General features: G+C 37.5%; 1 protein-coding gene across 5 annotated transcripts in view; it reads right to left on the bottom strand.

Annotated features, from left to right (window-relative positions):
* The window catches only part of LOC131157539 (vacuolar cation/proton exchanger 3-like), an 84,669-nt gene that overhangs the window by 7,130 nt on the left and 58,994 nt on the right, over positions 1-18,545 (bottom strand). For all 5 annotated transcript variants that reach the window (XM_058111769.1, XM_058111772.1, XM_058111774.1 and 2 more), the window contains 4 exons: positions 15,276-15,392; positions 14,783-14,836; positions 14,405-14,521; positions 13,195-13,288 (listed from right to left, as the gene is read on the bottom strand). In XM_058111769.1, coding sequence (XP_057967752.1) covers positions 13,195-13,288; positions 14,405-14,521; positions 14,783-14,836; positions 15,276-15,392 — 382 coding nt within the window. The remainder of the gene's footprint in view (positions 1-13,194; positions 13,289-14,404; positions 14,522-14,782; positions 14,837-15,275; positions 15,393-18,545) is intronic.

Raw genomic sequence — 18,545 nt, 5'->3', positions numbered from 1 at the left:
CCATGCCACACTCGAGAAAATTGCTGGAAACTCCATGGAAAGCCAGAAAACTAGAAAAGCAACAAATCTAGAGCCTCTGGCAGCAATCATACAGTCCCTAAAGCCAATGAAGCTAATTTCCGAAGTGCTAAATAGGTGGATCATCTTCTTCAACCGCTGAAATCTACTTCTACCTCTAGTCTTCCAACTAGTTCATAAGCCCAAACAAGTGATAACTCTAGTGCCTACCCTTGTTGCTTAAATCTTGCACCATGGATTATTGATTCTAGTGCATCTGATCACATGACCGGTACCTCACAATTGTTTCAATCTTATTCTCCTTGTTCTGGTAATAAAAAGATTAGAATTGCATATGGAAGTTTTTCATCCATTGTTGGAACAGGTTCTATCCAAATCTCTGAAAAAATAGAACTCAAATTTTTCCTTCATGTCCCTAAACTTGCTTGTAACCTGCTGTCTATTAATAAACTCTCACAAGATTCTAATTGTTATGTCATTTTCTTTGATTCCCATTGTGAATTTCAAGACCAACTCTCGGGGAGGATGACTGGCAGTGCTAGGATAATTGATGGACTCTACTACTTCGATGACACTTTATTCAACAATAAACAAGCTCAGGGTTTGAGTAGTAGTACTAGTTTTGTTTCTGTACGTGAACAAATAATGCTTTGGCATCTTAGACTAGAACATCCTAGTTTTCTCTATTTAAGACATTTGTTTCCATGCTTATTTTAAAAACTAGATTGCAATTCTCTTCATTGTGATGTTTGCCACATATCCAAAAGTCACCGAAGCACCTATCAATCAAAAGCCTATCATTCTTCCAAACCTTTTTATTTAATTTAGTGATGTTTGGGGTCCCTAAAAAATAACTACTACTTTTGGTAAGAAATGGTTTGTTACGTTTATTGATGATCATACACGTTTGTGTTGGGTGTACTTAATGAGTGACAAATCTGAGGTTGAAAAATTTTTTTAGGATTTTTATAATATGGTTGAAACCCAATTCCAAACGAAAATCAGTATTGAATAATTTAACAAATGTTTACGAACGTTTCTTTCAACAAAGGGTATTCAACATCAATCTACTTGCGTGACACCCCACTACAAAAATGTATTGATGAGAGAAAAAATCGCCATTTGTTAGAGGTTGCACGGGCCCTAATGTTTTCAATGCAAGTTCCTAAATATCTATGGAGTGATGCTATTTTAACTTCATGTTATCTCATTAATAGGATGCCTACTCGAGTGCTAAAATACATCACTCCCTTAGATTTCCTAAAAAAAGTGTTTCCTACATGTCGGATAACATCAGATTTGCCACTAAAAGTGTTTGGATGCACTGTTTTTGTTCATATACCTACCAATCTTTGATCCAAGCTTGATCCTAGGGTAGAAAAATGTGTTTTCCTTGGATATGCTCCTAATAAAAAAGGGTACAAATGCTTTAAACCCTCTGACTAGAAAAATTTATATCAGTATGGATGTTGTTTTTATTGAAAACTAGCCCTTTTTTGGCCATAACTATCTTCAGGGGGAGAAGAAGGAAACTGAAGATGAGTTCTGGAAAACCTCTAAGCCTCTTCCAAATGTTTTCCTTGACATTGACATCCACTCTTCAAAGGGTCAGGAAACCGATACTTTAACTGGAAAAAATAATGGAAATCCTAGTCTACCTATACAAGGCATACCTGATTCACAAACAGAGGGAAAAGTACTATCAAATATTCCCCTATCTGAGCTTCGTGTTTATACCAGAAGAAGAAGTCATCAGAATAATAGATCTCTTTCTTCAAATCCAGAGCAAGGCCAATCATCATCACCTACACAAGTTGGTCCTCCTTCACATACTCCAGGTACTATTTCTTCTCTAGATCCTTGTTTTGATAATTCTTCTAATCTTGACCTGCCCATTGCCCTTAGGAAAGGAGTTAGAACCTATACCACACATCCTATTTCCAATCATATATCCTATCATAGACTCTCCGATTCTCATAAGGCCTTTACTTTAAATGTTTCTCATCTGTTTATTCCAAGAACCATTCAAGAAGCACTAGATCACCCGAAATAGAGATTGGTCGTTCAAGAAGAGATGAATGCACTAATTGCTAATTACACTCGGGAAATTGGTGACCTACCAAAAGGGAAGAAGATTGTTGGCTATAAATGGGTATTTACAATAAGATTCAAGGCTGATGGGAATATAGAAAGGTACAAAGCAAGACTTGTGACGAAGGGGTTCACTCAAACATATGGAATTGACTACTAGGAAACATTTGCTCCTACAGACAAGATAAACTCAATCTGTGTGTTGCTCTCTCTAACAGCTCACTCTAACTGGCCCTTATATCAACTAGATGTGAAGAATGCCTTCTTAAATGGAGACTTCGAGGAGGAAGTCTTTATGGATCTACCGCCAAGATTTGAAGGGAAAGGTGGCAAAGGCAAGGTGTGCAGATTGAGGAAATCATTGTATGGACTCAAACAATCTCCTAGAGCTTGGGTTGAACGCTTTGGGAAGGTAGTAAAGAGTCATGGCTACAACCAAGGTCAAGCCAATCATACTATGTTCTATAGACACACGAGTGAAGGTAAAATGGCTATCCTTATTGTCTATGTAGATGATATAATTCTGATAGATGATGATAGCAATGAGCTAGAGAGGTTAAGAAAGATCCTTGCTCAGGAATTTGAGATCAAAGACTTAGGCAACTTGAAGTATTTTCTTGGTATGGAATTTGCAATGTCAAAGAAAGGAATTTTTGTTTCCCAACGCAAGTATGTGCTTGATTTACTTGGAGAAATGGGTATGCTAGGATGCAAAATAGCAAAAACACCTATAGAATCAAACATAAAAGTCCAACCAGCTAAGGCTGAAGAAGTGGTCAACAAAGAGCAATACCAAAGATTGGTAGGGAAACTCCTTTATCTCTCTCATACACGTCCTGACATAGCCTTTGCAACAAGCGTGGTAAGTCAATTCATGCACTCACCAGGACTCGAGCATTTTGATGTTGTGTACAGGATTCTAAGGTACCTAAAAGGGACTCCAAGTAAAGGTCTATTATTTAGAGGACATGAGAATTTACAGGTTGAAGTATACACTGATGCAGATTGGGCTAGAAGTATCACTGATAGAAGATCAACTTCTGGCTATTGCACCTTTGTTGGAGGAAACCTAGTAACATGGCGGAGCAAGAAACAAAATGTGGTGGCAAGGAGTAGTGCATAGGGCAGAATATAGGGTTGTTGCTCATGGAATTTGTGAAGCACTATGGATCAAAAGGTTGCTGGAAGAACTAAAGATTACTAATTCACTACCAATGAAACTGTATTGTGACAATAAAGCTGCAATAGCTATCGCTCACAATCCAATTCTTCATGATAGAACTAAACATGTGGAGGTAGACAAGCATTTTATCAAGGAGAAAATAGATGAGGGAGTAATCTATCTGCCATATATCTCAAAAACTGATCAAGTAGCAGACATACTGACAAAGGGACTGTCGAAGAAATAGTTTGAAAACTTCATTAGCAAGCTGGCCATGGAAGATATCTTCAAGCCAACTTGTGGGGGAGTGTTGGAAATGGCCATGTAAGATATCTTCAAGCCATCTTGAGGGGGATTGTTGGAAATTTCAAATCTGTTTAGTCAACCTTCCTATTTTTCTAAGAGAATCTCAACTGTAAATGTGTGAGTATCCTAGAATATTTAGTTTCCTTAGAAGTTAGCATTTTGGTTCTTTCCTTCTATTCTTCCGTTGTACATCTATTTATACAGACCTGTACCTATGTTACGATTAATGAGAATTATTTCCACAAGAAGCTATCTCATTCTAGAGAAACACGTAGAGAAATTGGAAAGGTAGGTTTTAAACTTTAGTACATACCACATATATATAAGAATCAAGTTCAAATCATTATTGACAAAAGTCTTATACACGTTTGGTACAAAGGAATGAAATGGAATCAAGCGGAATGGAATCGAATTTATCACTTGATTTTGCTATGTTCTCTATTTTAATTTTCATTCCATTCCATTTCTACCCTATTCCATTATGCAAACCAAACATGAGTTCAAGATAATGTTGTAGATGCTAAAAAGAATAGGGGATATCTCAAGACCTACAACTGACTTTTAATTTGTCTGTCTATTAAGCTCCTTATGTAGGCTTGAGGGAAATGACAGGTAATTTTCTGAAGATATTGACAAATATTATACAAGAGAGAGCAAAGGGTGAGAAATTTTATAGAAGAGCAAGTTTATATGACAGCATGAGAAAGGATGATGGTCATGAGGGAGGATGACAACAAAAATGGAAACTAAGTGGTAGGATTAATTAATATAAGCATCGCATCTTTCCCCCGATCTCTTCCTCCTGCTACATCTTCCTACTGCCACATATTTACTCACTTCAGATTAAAGTTTGGGAAAAACTATAATGATAGATGCTTGATCTTATCCATAGTTTATTTCTTTAGTGTGTTATATTAATCTAAATAGTATTCCGGTAATTTTCAATGAGAGTGTTGGTATGCAAGAGCAGCTACTTGGTTTTGCAATTTACTAATTTTCCTTGTTTGAATTTAAAATCTTGTTTGAAAAAATTAGCAAATAATTTTGAAATTTGTTATTCTAATATATTTTAAGCATAGAAAATAGCCTATAGTCAGAACAAATAGAAGTGACGTTAGAAATAAAGGTTTTTAAAAAAAAAACAATTTGGTTTAATGCCTGAACAATCAACCACAAAAGCCATGCATCTATTAACCGGATTAATGGAAATTCCAGGGAAAAGGACTTTCATATGGTCTTTATTGATTTGGAGAAAGCCTACATAGGGTAGTTAGAGCAGTATTGTGATGGGTGATAGAAAAGGGAGTAAATAGCAAGTCTATAGGCATCACAATAGGTGTGCATCAAAGCTTAGCAAAAAATGAGTGCACATCAAAGGTTGGCCTTGAATCCTAATGTTTTTTGCTTATATTAGTAGATTTTAGTATCTTAAATCGATTATGCATGTTGAAGGAGAAATTGAAGAGAATGTGATACATAAATTTAAAGTTAGACAAAATGAAAAAGTGCTTCGAATTTGTTTGATGATAAAGTACAATTAATATTAGAAGTAAAGTTCAGGTCAACTATAAGACCAAGTATGTTATATGGATCAAAATGTTGGACAAGAAACAACATATAAGAAAAGGTAAGGTTGTAGAAATGAGAATGTGATCGGAGATGGGGTAATTCTAGTGAAACCAGTCAAAAAATTCAGCAAGGTTAGTCGTTGAATTTGGAAAGAGTAAAGTTAGGAAAGAGAGAGATTCCTAGGCACTCTCTAGGCCCAAAACTGATTCAAATTTCAAAAAATAAAAAAAAAAATCTTCTTAAGCCTGCTGGACCAAAATATGGGCCAAAAATAATTGAAGTTGAAAATAAGTTTATATCATACGCTTTGTGCATGGAGGACTTACTCTGAAGCCTGTATTTCCAATAGGCCCAAGGGTGTCTAAATGGGATGGCTCAATGGGCTTAGTTGGGATGGAAAAAGAAAAGTCCAGCACAAGTGAAAACTCAAAATTGCAAGAGAGGCTTTGCTCGATTGGTGAGGACCTATGAGTCCTGCATTCAAGGAAGATGAAGATAGATGGTTGGTGAAGGAACTAGAGAATTTGAATAGGGAGTTGGAGGTGCTAGAGAATAAAATGGGAAGGAAGAATCTATGAAGATGGCTCCATGCAACTTGTCGACCACTATGGAAGAATCATAGACAGCACTAAGAGATAAGAAAGGAAAATATGTTGCTAGTCCTTCATTTGTTAGACCAGAAACATCGGAACTAGGTTTGTAGAAGAATATCCAGAGTGCAAATATGGGAAAAGCTTGCAAAGAAGGCTGGGGTCATACAAAAAACTGTGGAAACAACAACACAATCAACAAAGGAGACTGACAAGAAGTCTAGAGTCCAATACACAAAGCTACAACTTCTCCAACTTCGATACTAAATTGTAGATTGGTATGAAGAAGATAGTAATCTGCTTCTGGAATATATTTGGGAAGACGAGGATGTTTGTCTTGTTGTATGTGGAGCCTGATTTCTAGTACACATGGACACGAGCAGTATCCAGGTGCGACTTTTGTCTGCGAATTCACGAGGGGAAGTCAAAGAGGGGTACACCCACCCCCCATCCCCCCAAGCAGATTATGTAATTTTGTGTTTTATGAAGTTTGCCCTATGTCGTCATATAAAATTTATTATTCTCGATTTGAGGGAAACTGTTGAATATGAGGTGAGTGAGGAAAAGGGATAGGGCACTCTACTTGTACTTATTGCTGAATAGTGGAACCAGTGACATAATCTGACTCCAAGGACGTAAATTGTCAAACCTCGTAAATCATAGGTTTTTTGCATTGTGTTTTTTTTTTTTTTTTCTTTTTTGATTTCTCGTTTTTCTATCAATTTCTGGTCATGTTGCGGTTCTTCATAACATGTTTGACCTCTTCTCAACTAAAAGATTTGGGAATTCAGAAGTTCCTAACGATCTCAATAACTGTCTAGATAGTAATCGAATTGAAACTTCAAAGCCTAGGGCACTTCTGAAGGAGGCAGAGACTTACAACAAATCGACTTGTTCTGATCAATCTAGTAAGGTTTTTTCAAGTTTTTCTATAGGTTCAAGGAATCCTTTTGATAAGCAAGCTTTGGCTAACGAAAATCATTTGTATAATTCCTTTTGTAGCCAATCTTTACTCCATTTTATGACTGATCCTAAATATGAGCTTGCTATTCTAATGCTTGCAATGAATTAATAAATCCTGGCAAATGATTCTTACATATGCCAGTGGTTTATTTAATTGAAAAGAATTACTTTTCTGGCCAAAGAGAATTAGGTCTTATAGGAGGGACTTTAACCCTTGCTCCACTGGGAGATGAGAGGGGCAGACAACATCCACAGGATGGGTGCTCTATGGTTATTCCTTTAGGCCATGTTGTTAAGGTGGTTGTTTCCCCTAGAGCCTAGAAAGGAAAAAAGAAAGGAGTGGAGAAATAATTGCAAACATTAGCTTCTAAAAGCAAACTATGGAAGGGCGAAGACTAAGAGTGCTAGGGGCAGTCAGGTTGTAGAATGAAGATCTTTAGCTAGTACATAAGGAGTACGGGATGCCCGAGTAAATGTCGTCAAATAAAGGATATCATTGTTAAAGTGTTAACCCAAACATTGTTATGCCTCAAGAGTCAAAATTGGAGGTGGTCGATATTTTTCTCGTTAGGAGCATACGCTATGTTGTAATATTGTATTCATGTAGTCAACTATTGATACCAATCATTTTTCAAATCCATGTATGTGTATATAGAGTATTGACTCATTTTTAGTAATTTTATGTCTCTAACTAATTAATTCTTCATTTTAATTACATTTCTACATTTTTTTTACCCATTAAAGTAGTGCAACCGATAAATATATATATATATATATATCTATATATATTTGATTTTTTTTTGTAAACAGTGCACTAAAATTCATATAAAAATCACTTAGCCTATTAAAAAGCATTTGTAGGTTGAATAAAAGCAGTCAACACTCATTAAAAATAATGTATTAATGGATTTTATTCTTATTCTTTAATTTTGGCAATGTTGTGCATGCGCGAAAAAAATTCACGCAGTTACACTTCTCGTTACACTTGCAACTCTTGTGTCCCGCGACACGTGTGACCATTATGCAATTTTACCTGTAACTATGATTTAAAACCATGGGATCCATAGGTATAAGCCGGTTTGTATCCCAACAACCCAATTTCATCCAATAGATCAAGAACATACTTCCTCTGTAACAAAACAGTTCTCATATGAGATCTAGATACTTCTATGCCAAAGAAATATTTCGACAGTCCCAAATCTTTAGTTTGAAACTTAGTCTGCAAAAAATGTGAGACTCTGAATACCTTTATCATCATCACTTGTAATAACAATATCATCCACATAAACAAAAAGGTGGATCCTACCCGATGAAGTATGACGATTAAACACAGAGTGCTTCATTGCACTCTATCGAAGACCAAACTCAAGTACAACATTGGAACGACCAAACCATGCTTTGGGAAACTGTTTTAAATCATACAATGCCTTTTTGAGCCAACACACTAAGCCTAACTCACACTATGTAGCAAACCCATGTGGTTGCTCCATATAAACCTCCTCCTCAAGATTACCATGCAAGAAAGCATTCTTCACATCTAACTGATGTAGAGGCCAGTGATAAGTAGTAGCCAAGGAGATGAAAAGATGTATTGATATAAGTTTGGCAATCGAAGAAAAGGTGTTAGAATAATCCAAACCATACACCTGAGTATATCCCTTAGCAACAAGACGGGCCTTTAGACAAGCCACAAAACCATCGGGATTGACTTTCACAGTGTATACCTAGCAACATACAACCACAAACTTGCTAGGAGGAAGGGATACCAAGTCCCAAGTGCCATTGTCATGTAAAGCATTCATCTCTTCAATAGTTCAACCATAGCATTCCTCCACCCAGAGTTGGGACCATGTGCATTTAACTTTCCTAACAACAATGGGAGGATCAAAATCCTGGGAATATGATCATCAGACAAGGAAACCAAAGACGTGGTAGTAGAAGCTAGAGGGGACTCTCTTCTTTGGAGCCACCATTGTGAATATACCTACAAATTAGGATGATCAAGACTATAAGGAGGACTCAAACAACATGGAGACTCAGATGGTTGTTTGGGCAAGGACAACAAAGTAGAATGTAGAAGATAAGTAGAGGAAGAGACTCGTTGCGATCAAAAGCACTCAGGAATTGGGTGTAGTAAGGTGTAGACTAGAAGAAGATAACATCTGCAGAAACAAAGAAACGATGCAGCATAGGACTATAACAACAATATCCATTTTGAGTATATAGTAGCCCAGAAAGACACATTTTATAGCACAAGGATCCAACTTATCCATCCCAGAATTAGTTAAGGAACAAAGAACACACCCAAATATACGAGGAGGAAGAAAGAATAAAGGTGAATTAGGAAAGAGAATGAAGTAGGGAATTTTACCACTAAGAACAAAGATGATATCCTGTTGATCAAATAGCAAATAGTAAGTACAACATTACTCCAAAACACTTTAGGTATATGCAATTGATAAAGTAAGGTGCGGGTGATTTCAAGGATATGTCTATTTTCCACTCATTTGCTGAGTGCGGGAACAAGATGATTGATAGACAATACCAAACTGAGTCCTATAAGTAGCAAATTATGAACTGAAATACTCTTTAGCATTATCACTTCAAAGTAATCGAACTAGCAACCCAAATTTAGTCTCTATTTCAAAACAAAAGGCACAAAATATATGAGTTAACTCAAAATGATCTTTTATTAAATATAGCCAAGCCATTCTTGAATAATCATCCACAAAGGTTACAAAGTACAAAAAACCAAACTTGGACACAACTCTATTAGGACCCCAAACATTAGAATGGACTAACATGAAAGGGCTCGTAGCCCGTTTATTGACTCAGGAAGCGAAAGGGACATGATAGTGCTTTCCCAACTGACAAGACTCACAATCAAGACTAGACACAGAATTCAAATTAGGAACAAGACATTTCAACTCGTCCAGTGAAGGATGACCAAGACAACAATGAATTTGAAGAAGTATGGTAGCAACAGTGCAGGCGGTAGAAGGATATAGCAGCTCAAAGTGATAAAGTCCACCAGTTTCATGCCCTCTGCCAATCATCTTCCTCGTCTTCAAATCCTGAATAACCATAGAATCAGAGAAGAAAGTTACTGAACAATTCATGGATTTAGTAATCTTGCTAATGGGCATAAGATAGAAAGGAAACTTGGGAATATACAAAACCGAAGGATGAGAAATAGAAGAAGTGGAATTTACAGTCCCGATACCTTGACTACAATGGTGGATCCATCAACAAGAGTAACACAAGGTAAATTTGCAGGATATTGAAGAGTAGAGAAAAAATTAGGTAGACATGTGATATGATCAATGACAGTGGATTCTATGACCCGACTAGGACAAAAGGTACTAGATGACAGGCATACTATGGGATTACTAGTTTGGGAAAAATATGCAATGGGAAGAGAAGCTTTTTGTGACGCTTGATACTGCTAGAACTTGGAATACTCTTCCTTTGACATGGATACACTACGTTGCCCTTCACTCAGCCCCATAGGTGTGGAGTCGATGGTGGCTGTATTGGCTGCCCCCAAAGGTGTGAAGTCGGTGATGGTTGCATTGGTAACACGTGAAGGTCTACCGTGGACATCCCAACAATGCTCAATAGTATGACTGCTCCATCCACAATGAGTGCACTTGCGAGGAGTGCCTCTGCCTTGTTCATCTCACCACCACGACCACCCGAACCACCTCGACAACTTTTGCGGTTGTTTGGTAGAGAACTAGAATCACTTTGTATAGCAAAGGCTGTCCTCTCAAAGCTAGATGCAAGAGTAAGAGAATGTGTGCTAAAGGAAGCACGAAGGACACAAAAATAAACATCGACAAATGATGGCAACTAGGCACAAATAAGTATCTAGGACCAGATTGCCTCAAACTTGGGTCCCAAGCCCAAACTTGGGTCTCAAGCCCACTAGAACCCAAAGGACTATCATCTGCTCCCTCTACTTCTGCATCTCACGAATGTCGGTAGCTGTAGGTTGCAGATCGTTAAGATCCACTTCATCTCTCCAAAATAATCCGCAATGCTCTAACCTCCTTGCTGTAACTAAAAGTACTCTTGTGATAGATCACATATATGAGTAATGTCATTAAAGTATAGAAGCTTGGCATAATCCCAAATCTCCTTGCACGTATCTAGATGCATACACATTCGTGCAATCTGTGGCTCCATCAAATACTACAAGAGGGAAAAAATCAAGGCATCTTCTTGAATCCACGCTTCTTTTCTCTTCTCATCAGAAGGATCAGATTGGAGCAAGTGGTCAGGTTTTCCTAATCTTGCTAAATAAACCCACGCAACTTTAGACCATTGAACATAATTCTTTCCATCCAACTTTTGAGTCATTATCTATGGCAGTGATGTTGAAATATATTTTTGGGATTCAAACTCCATCCCAACACTCGCAAACTTGCAGCCACACCAATGTCAAACAAAAAGAACAATCAAAACTAATTGGGACAACCACAAACTATGTTAAGCACCGACACAGCCATGGAGGAGGTGAACGACTCACCTACTGATATAGCACTGCCAGAGCCTCACAACTTAATTTACGAACACTGCCACTGCTCCAAGAAACTCACGAAAAGAAGCCTTTACAAACACCAAACAAAAATTAACAGATTACCGTGAGTGCATGGTTGAAAAAGGTTGGATTTTTTAGCAAAAAACATGCCCAACAGCTTGATAATATTGTCTAGAGAAGGAATTAGAAAATGGCAGAGGGAAAAAAAATAAAGGTGGCCAGAAACTCTCTCGTGCACCAGTGCATGGGGTTGGCACTTCTGGTAGTTGGCCGGCGCATGGCAATGGGTGAGGCTGTTTCCATCAATGGGGTTTTGTGGGGGTAGGCTTCAGAGGGTTCTGTTTTTGGCTATATGGTTGGTTTTGTAAAATAATGAAGGATGGAGGTGGACCTGGTAAGGGCGGCGACAGGAATGTGTTTTTCGGCGACGGTTGAGCATAATAGGGTTTAGATTGGATCATGCTCTAATACCATGTTGAGATTTTGATTAAAATGAATGACCCAACTTGAAGATAGGTCTCTCTATTTATAATACAAATCAAATACATTGTAACGAAAATAATACCCTTACTAACTCTCACTAATTAACATACTAACACACTTAATAATGATAATACTAAAAGACATAAATAACCTCTAACAGTGGGAATTGGGAATCATGGGAATTGAGAGTTAGAGGTAAAAGAGCCACATGCTTGGTGTCAAAAAATGGGTGCTTTTCATTATAATCCAGGCAGGCTCCTGCTGGCAAGACAATTAGTTATTGGCATTGTTTTTTTTTTTTTTTCTTCCCTTTTTTTTTTCCTTGGCTTGTATTTGACATTGTTGGTATAGGGATTTTGAACTTAAACGCACAGAGGATTAGCTAGATTGTCCTTGGAATCAATGTAGGCTGCAGGGTCAATGGACAGAGCATTGAAAGGGCCACCTGCTTGGAAGACATTGTCCCACATCAAAAATCCAAAGAAAACATGGCTCCTTAACAGTTTATAAAATCCACTGCCCATTTTCTCCTCATCATCCTACAACATGCGGTCCTGCTTCATCGTGGACCTGCTTGATATCCACTCTTTAGTTGTAGGTGCGCTTGCAGCTTGTGAGCCTTTTGGTCCACATCATTTTACTAGTGGGCCTAATTTCTTTTTGGCCTACTTTAGTATCTTGTTTTAAGCATATCAAATGGGCATGAGTAGGGTTTCTAAAATATTAAAACGGTTTGGTTTTGGTTTTGGTCAAGCCGAGTTTAAACCATTAATTACAATTAGAGCCGAGCTCGAGGTTGGTTTCTGAGCTCAAATCGGAACAAGCCTGAGCTCAGTTACTCTTCTTCCGAGAGGATCGTGAACATGCTGCTCGGCTCAGGTCAGGTCCTTTGCAGCCTAGAGATAACACAATGTGAATCACAGATTTGCTTTTACAAAAAAATTTCAAATGGACAATTGAGCATAGTTGTCATTCTACAGTAAGCTCACTTTTTCTCTTTCCTTTTTTTTTGTCACTGTTCTCAATTTTCATGGGAAGCTTTAACAATGCAAATACACTCTTACAAACATACAAATATGAACTGTAAGAGCAGAGACAAGATTTCACTTTATTGCTTAATGGAACTATGGCGGTTCTCTATTCCTTCCAACCAATCTAAAGAGCCCCTAGAAATCGAACATAAAAAACCGCACAAAACGAAGGATAAACCCCTTGAAATAAATAAAAATCCAAATTAATAAAATTTATAAAAGGAAAAGATGCACTCTGCATCTGCACATGTAGCTAATTTCTGGACCATGATCCTAACCACTGGTCCCAGGTTTTGAGTTACAACCAGGAAAAAAAAAATAAGTCTGTCAAATCAGGACCTTTCAAGGCAAAATCAATAGCAATAATTGAAGAAATATGTAAATGTCAATGCCAAATGCTTTATGTTTTCACACTCGATCAAAATTGGATAAACTCACCATTTGAAGGATCAACATGTACAAAAAAGCTGGCTGCAACTATGAGATAGCACAAAATAAGCATCAAACCTTTAAAGTAGTTTGATTTCCCTTCCTGAAACAAAGAAAGCAAGGATACAAAATTCATTAATATGGCAATGGCACATGCAGAAACATATATTTAAGATCGATCTGTTTTCAAGCTTTTACAACAGAAAGGATTAAGAGAATGCAACAGGCTGCAGATTAAAGAACCTACTTCAACCATGCACTTTCAAGCCTTTGAAACTACATCAGTTATTATAAGGCTCCTATGATATTCATGAAATGAACTAATCAGAAGGAGCCAAAACACCCACTGATAATTTAACATATGGTTATTCAGAAGGAGCAAAAAACACTCATTAATTATTTAAATTAACATATGGCATAATTTCTCTTCATAACAAGTCCCTGGCAATGTGGCAGTCGACCATAGTACATTGCCCTCCTGCACAATGCACAGCAAACCTCAGCTGGAACCTTGATTTGGTGCTTCTAAAGCAAACCTTTGGTGCAACATTGTTCCAATAACAAAATCTCACACCCATCATTGTCAAACTCAAAAAATAAAAAATAAAAATAAAATGATGTAGGTTTAAGAGTTCATTATAGTTTTAGTAATTTTCGTTTTTAGCACGGGGTTGTGTTAGTTTTATTAGTTCTGGAACATTTTTGTCCTCGGAAATATAATTAGGTTTGGGAGAGTAATTCTTCTTGGTCTGACACTCACTCCTTTTTGTGTCTTCTTTACAACATGGCTGATCCTAATCCTTGTTCTATACTTCTATTGATAGTTGATTAGATTGTTTAGATTCATAACATGACATCAGAGCAATAAAAACATTCAAATTTGAGTGATTTGATTGTTGCTTAGTCTTCTCTCCACCTCCACCTCTCATTTTTCCCTCTGATTGGCTCTTGATTTGTGATCTTCTGCCTGGTTTTAGATTTGTTTCAGCCTCCTTTTTCCTGCTACTCAGTCATGTGCATCCTGTATTGAGTGTTTTTAATGGTCATGCCTTTTTTGTGATGTGAAAGAAGAATAAAAGATGAGGCATATGCAGTGGTAAAAAATGCATTTACAAATATGAGGCATAACTAACATGATAGAAATATTCATTTTTGCGACCGACAGACATAACTGAAAGAAGGGGAAAAAAAAAATAAAAAACAGAGCCCCAATGCAAACCTGCAGCATGAATGCCACCACTAATACTGCTATAAAGAGTGTGGCAGTCTCAAAGAGTTGAAAATTTAAATCCATTGGTTGCCCCATAAACCAACCAACAACTACGCAGAAGGGAATCTGAAATTATCAATAACACAATATTAGTAAGTGTGGCAAAATTGATCAAAAAGGAGATCTCTTGCAATATATAAATGCCCAAACTCCAAAGGCAATTTAAATTGCTCAGGTCACACCTGGTAGCAGAAAATTAAATTATATAAAACAAGACTCAGGAAAAAACTGCATTATAGTGACCAATAGTGCCAGAGCATGACAACATTCTTAAATTTTTTAGATAACAACGAGCAACAACTGCCCAGCAAGGTCTCAAGGCCTTACCACAAACATAGATATCTGAGTAGATGACCCAATTGCAACTCCAAGTGTGCTGTCCTGTAGAACAGAGCTTAAAAGTAAACCAAATCGAGATGCAGATACATACACACAATACACCAACTCACACCAATGTAAAAACCCATCCATATCCTTTTATACGGCTCATATTTCATTAAATCATGCGCATCACGCAGATTTTATGTTGACTAACTGTAATTACTATCATAAAATTTTCAACAATTAAATATTATATATATACACACACACACATACATATATATATTTAGAGAGAGAGAGAGAGAGAGTAAAAGATAAAGATTAGTTTTTGTAGATATTTGATTGGCTTGAAAACTAGCAAGCATGATATGCTCATGTGCATGAGTAACAAACTGTGCAGAAAACTGCAAGATAGTGTAAGAATTAGCATTTATTCTCTCTCTCTCTCTCTCTCTTGCGGGTGTGCCCACACAAATCTAAGAAGTTCCAAAGCACTCACAAGCTTGTCTTTCACGGCAAACATGATTGCACTTGCATGCTCTGCAGCATTTCCCACAAGTGGAAGCAGGATGACACTAATAAAAGCCACAGGCAGGTTCAACGAGTGAGATGCTCCCTGAAATGAAAGCGGAGAAACTATCAAATGTTCAACCAAACTTTATAACGATCTAGCCTCTGAAACATGATTCAGTTAAAAAAAAATCACTTAACAAGCAAATGTGTTGACCAAAAAAAATGTTTCTAAGCTCAAAGATTATCAAAAAGAAAGAACTTAATCCTCAAATTGCATGCAAACATGCAACTGACTGCCAAGAGATTGACTTGTATTTGTCTGCTGTCGTTTAGTACGTTACTGCATTTAGTTGGAGAGGAATTGCCAAATTTTTGTGGGTCAAAAGAATTAGGAAATGGACTTCAGCATCTGTAGGAAAGTGGCAGTCAACCTCAATATAATTAATCCTTTCATTAAACATAATGTTACTGGCTACTTTAGATATTTAGTATTATTGCTGTGTGTTATTGCCGTTTTAGTGAGGACTAATGTGAGTTAGAAAGGTTATTATGCTCACTGTAATGTAGTTGGCATATATTATAAATAGAGGGAGAGACCATTGATGTAGGGGCAGCACCAAGGATCTGCAGCCATGGGAGAGATAAGGAGAAATTGAAGAGGAAGGAAGGGCAAGAGAGGAGAGAGGAGATACAAGGGTGGAACTCACCTTCACTTCAATTCAAGTTCAACAACCGCCTACAACATGGCTTTCACACACTATTTATAAGGAAGCCTCTAAACACATGAAACTACATATATACCCCTAAAACTACATTGCATTACAAACATTTCCCTAGAATACACAAATACTACAGACAAGCCCTCAACATACTTAACCCCAATAAAAGTAAAGTAAACACGCACAATTTAAAAACTAAATAAAAACACATTTGGGTTTAGAACCCAATAAGCTATTGACTCTATTCTTTGACATAGGCCTCCAAATTGGGTCAAAATGATCCATCCAAATACTCGCTTCTCGTCCTACATCAATTCCCTCCTTCCAGAAAGAACTCAACTCCATCGAGTCAGTGAAAGTACCAAGGTATCCATCACCATGAATTTAACCATCTCGAATGTAATGGTCTTGGGTATGTAAGGCACCTAAAGATGAGGCTCAACTGCCAAATTTAACTTCTTCACAGCTTCTTTCAACACTAGATTTAAGCAACTACGAAGATCAATAACCAGTGTATAAAGCTGCTCCTGGCATATCATCTGATTTTGAAAGATGTTGGCCTGCCCTTTTCTTCAACCTTGTAGGAAAAGAGCATATGTTGAAGCACTAAACAGATTTTCACATTGCCATCATCATCTAAGTCGCTAGGGATTTCTGTTTTAGCTTCAACTACTCGAGTGCCATCATCATCTTCTTTTTTCGTGACAGCCATGACTTGGTTAGGACACTGTACATCTCAATGCCCAAAACCTTGACTTTTAAAGCATTAAGTGATGGTTGGCTCTTAGAAGTTGTTCCCGAATGCTCGAAGTCTTCCAAGGGGTATTAGTCTAAACTCCTTTACCCAACTTCCCAACTATCTTCTCTCATGCAACTCCACTAGCATTCTTCTCAAATTGAAGGGCTGACATAGCTCTATTGTGGAACTCAATGTGACCCCAAATTGCACGGATGTGCATGCAATATACAAGGATATTTAGCATCAATGATTTAAAAGGCATTACTTAGGACACCACTTGATGCATTTTAAGGATAAAATGCCCCAAGTCATAATATAGAAGGCAAAGTCTCAAAAGGTGTTTGCACTTTGGAGCTATACGTATGCCTCAGCCAAAAGAACACGCATGTCACACCTCAACAGACGTTTATACACATTTCGGACCCAACCTTTGTGCAAGTTACGAAGTAAAGGCAACTCCTAGCGAGACAACTCCAACAAGACAATTGAGTTGTCATCTTTCTTCAATTATTCAAGCATCACAATTCCCAATATTCACTCTCTTTTGATCTGACTCAGTTGTAGCCAACCTCACACCTTCTCAAAATGTGTGCCCTCATCTTCTTGAGCGATCTCTTTTCCATGTCGAGGACCTAATTCCAGCCTTCAACACTCTCACTTCAGTGAACCAAACAACTAAGGAAGGAGTTGAGAGATGCTAAGAGAATAGAAGACAAGGGAGTCAAGAGACACAAAAGATGTTGTGGGATGTATTTTTCTATATATAAATATATATATATATATTTTCAAGGACACATGGCTCCTTTAAACCAACAAAGGCATATGCATGGTGGGATGTAAAGTCCCAATCTAGTGGTACTTCAAACCATTTAGGATCAAAAATTGCATACTAGATGTTTTAATTGTTTCAAAAAAATTTATTCAAAGTTTAGTATTAATAATATGTGTATTTTTAGTAAAGAAATTAAATTTCTAAAAGCTTACGCAACGCCTCACCAGGGGTAAAATGCCTTGCCTAATGCCTTCGCCTTTTAAAACACTATTGAGGATTATGTCAAGATTTTATTATTCCAATAACATTCCACATATGTACAATCTATCCCAGGAGTATTTTGAGTTAGAACAGGAGATCAAAGTGTCATGGAGTACTGTGCAGAGATGAAGCGCATCCACAAGGAACATAACATCATGTAAGCTGTAAGGCTGTAACAACCAATGTCTATGAGATGCAAAAGCAAAGGAAGCAAATGAAAATCCTTCATGTCCAAGCAGGTTTGAAACTTGAGCTTGAGGCTGTCTAGTCTCCTTCGCAATGCAAAGATGTCATTTGGGATATTTATTCTCCCGCCCTTCATGCTACCTTCAGCAAACAGCCCTTAGTCTTGGGCCCTTGGCTTTGAGAAGACCGCTTTTGTTCGTCTAGGTGATTCTGATTTTCCATCAAGTAGTTGCAAATGGTCCTAGTTCAAATGGTTGTCGTGGAGGGGATGGATGTGGTAGAGGCCCCTACAAAAGTGCACACATTGTAGACAAGGACATAAAATTGTGTAGTATTGGAATCTTCATCATAAAAAACCACCACGAATTGCCAATGCAGCAGCCATAAATTCCAGTTTTCTTAGTTCAAAAAGAGGGAGAGGAAGAGCATTCAAAAGTCCATCAGTATCAAGCATTCCAGCAATCTTCTCTTTCCATTGCATTTGTTGCTCTGATAAAAAAGGTCCTAGTTCAAATGGTTGTCATGGAAGGGATGGATGTGGTAGAGGCCCCCACGGAAGTACACTCATTGTAGACAAGG

The sequence above is a fragment of the Malania oleifera genome, chromosome 6 (assembly GCF_029873635.1).
Source record: "Malania oleifera isolate guangnan ecotype guangnan chromosome 6, ASM2987363v1, whole genome shotgun sequence".
Classification (NCBI taxonomy): Eukaryota; Viridiplantae; Streptophyta; class Magnoliopsida; order Santalales; family Ximeniaceae; genus Malania; species Malania oleifera.
Note: the sequence above shows the minus strand (reverse complement) of the source record. Positions and strands in the feature narration are given on the sequence as shown.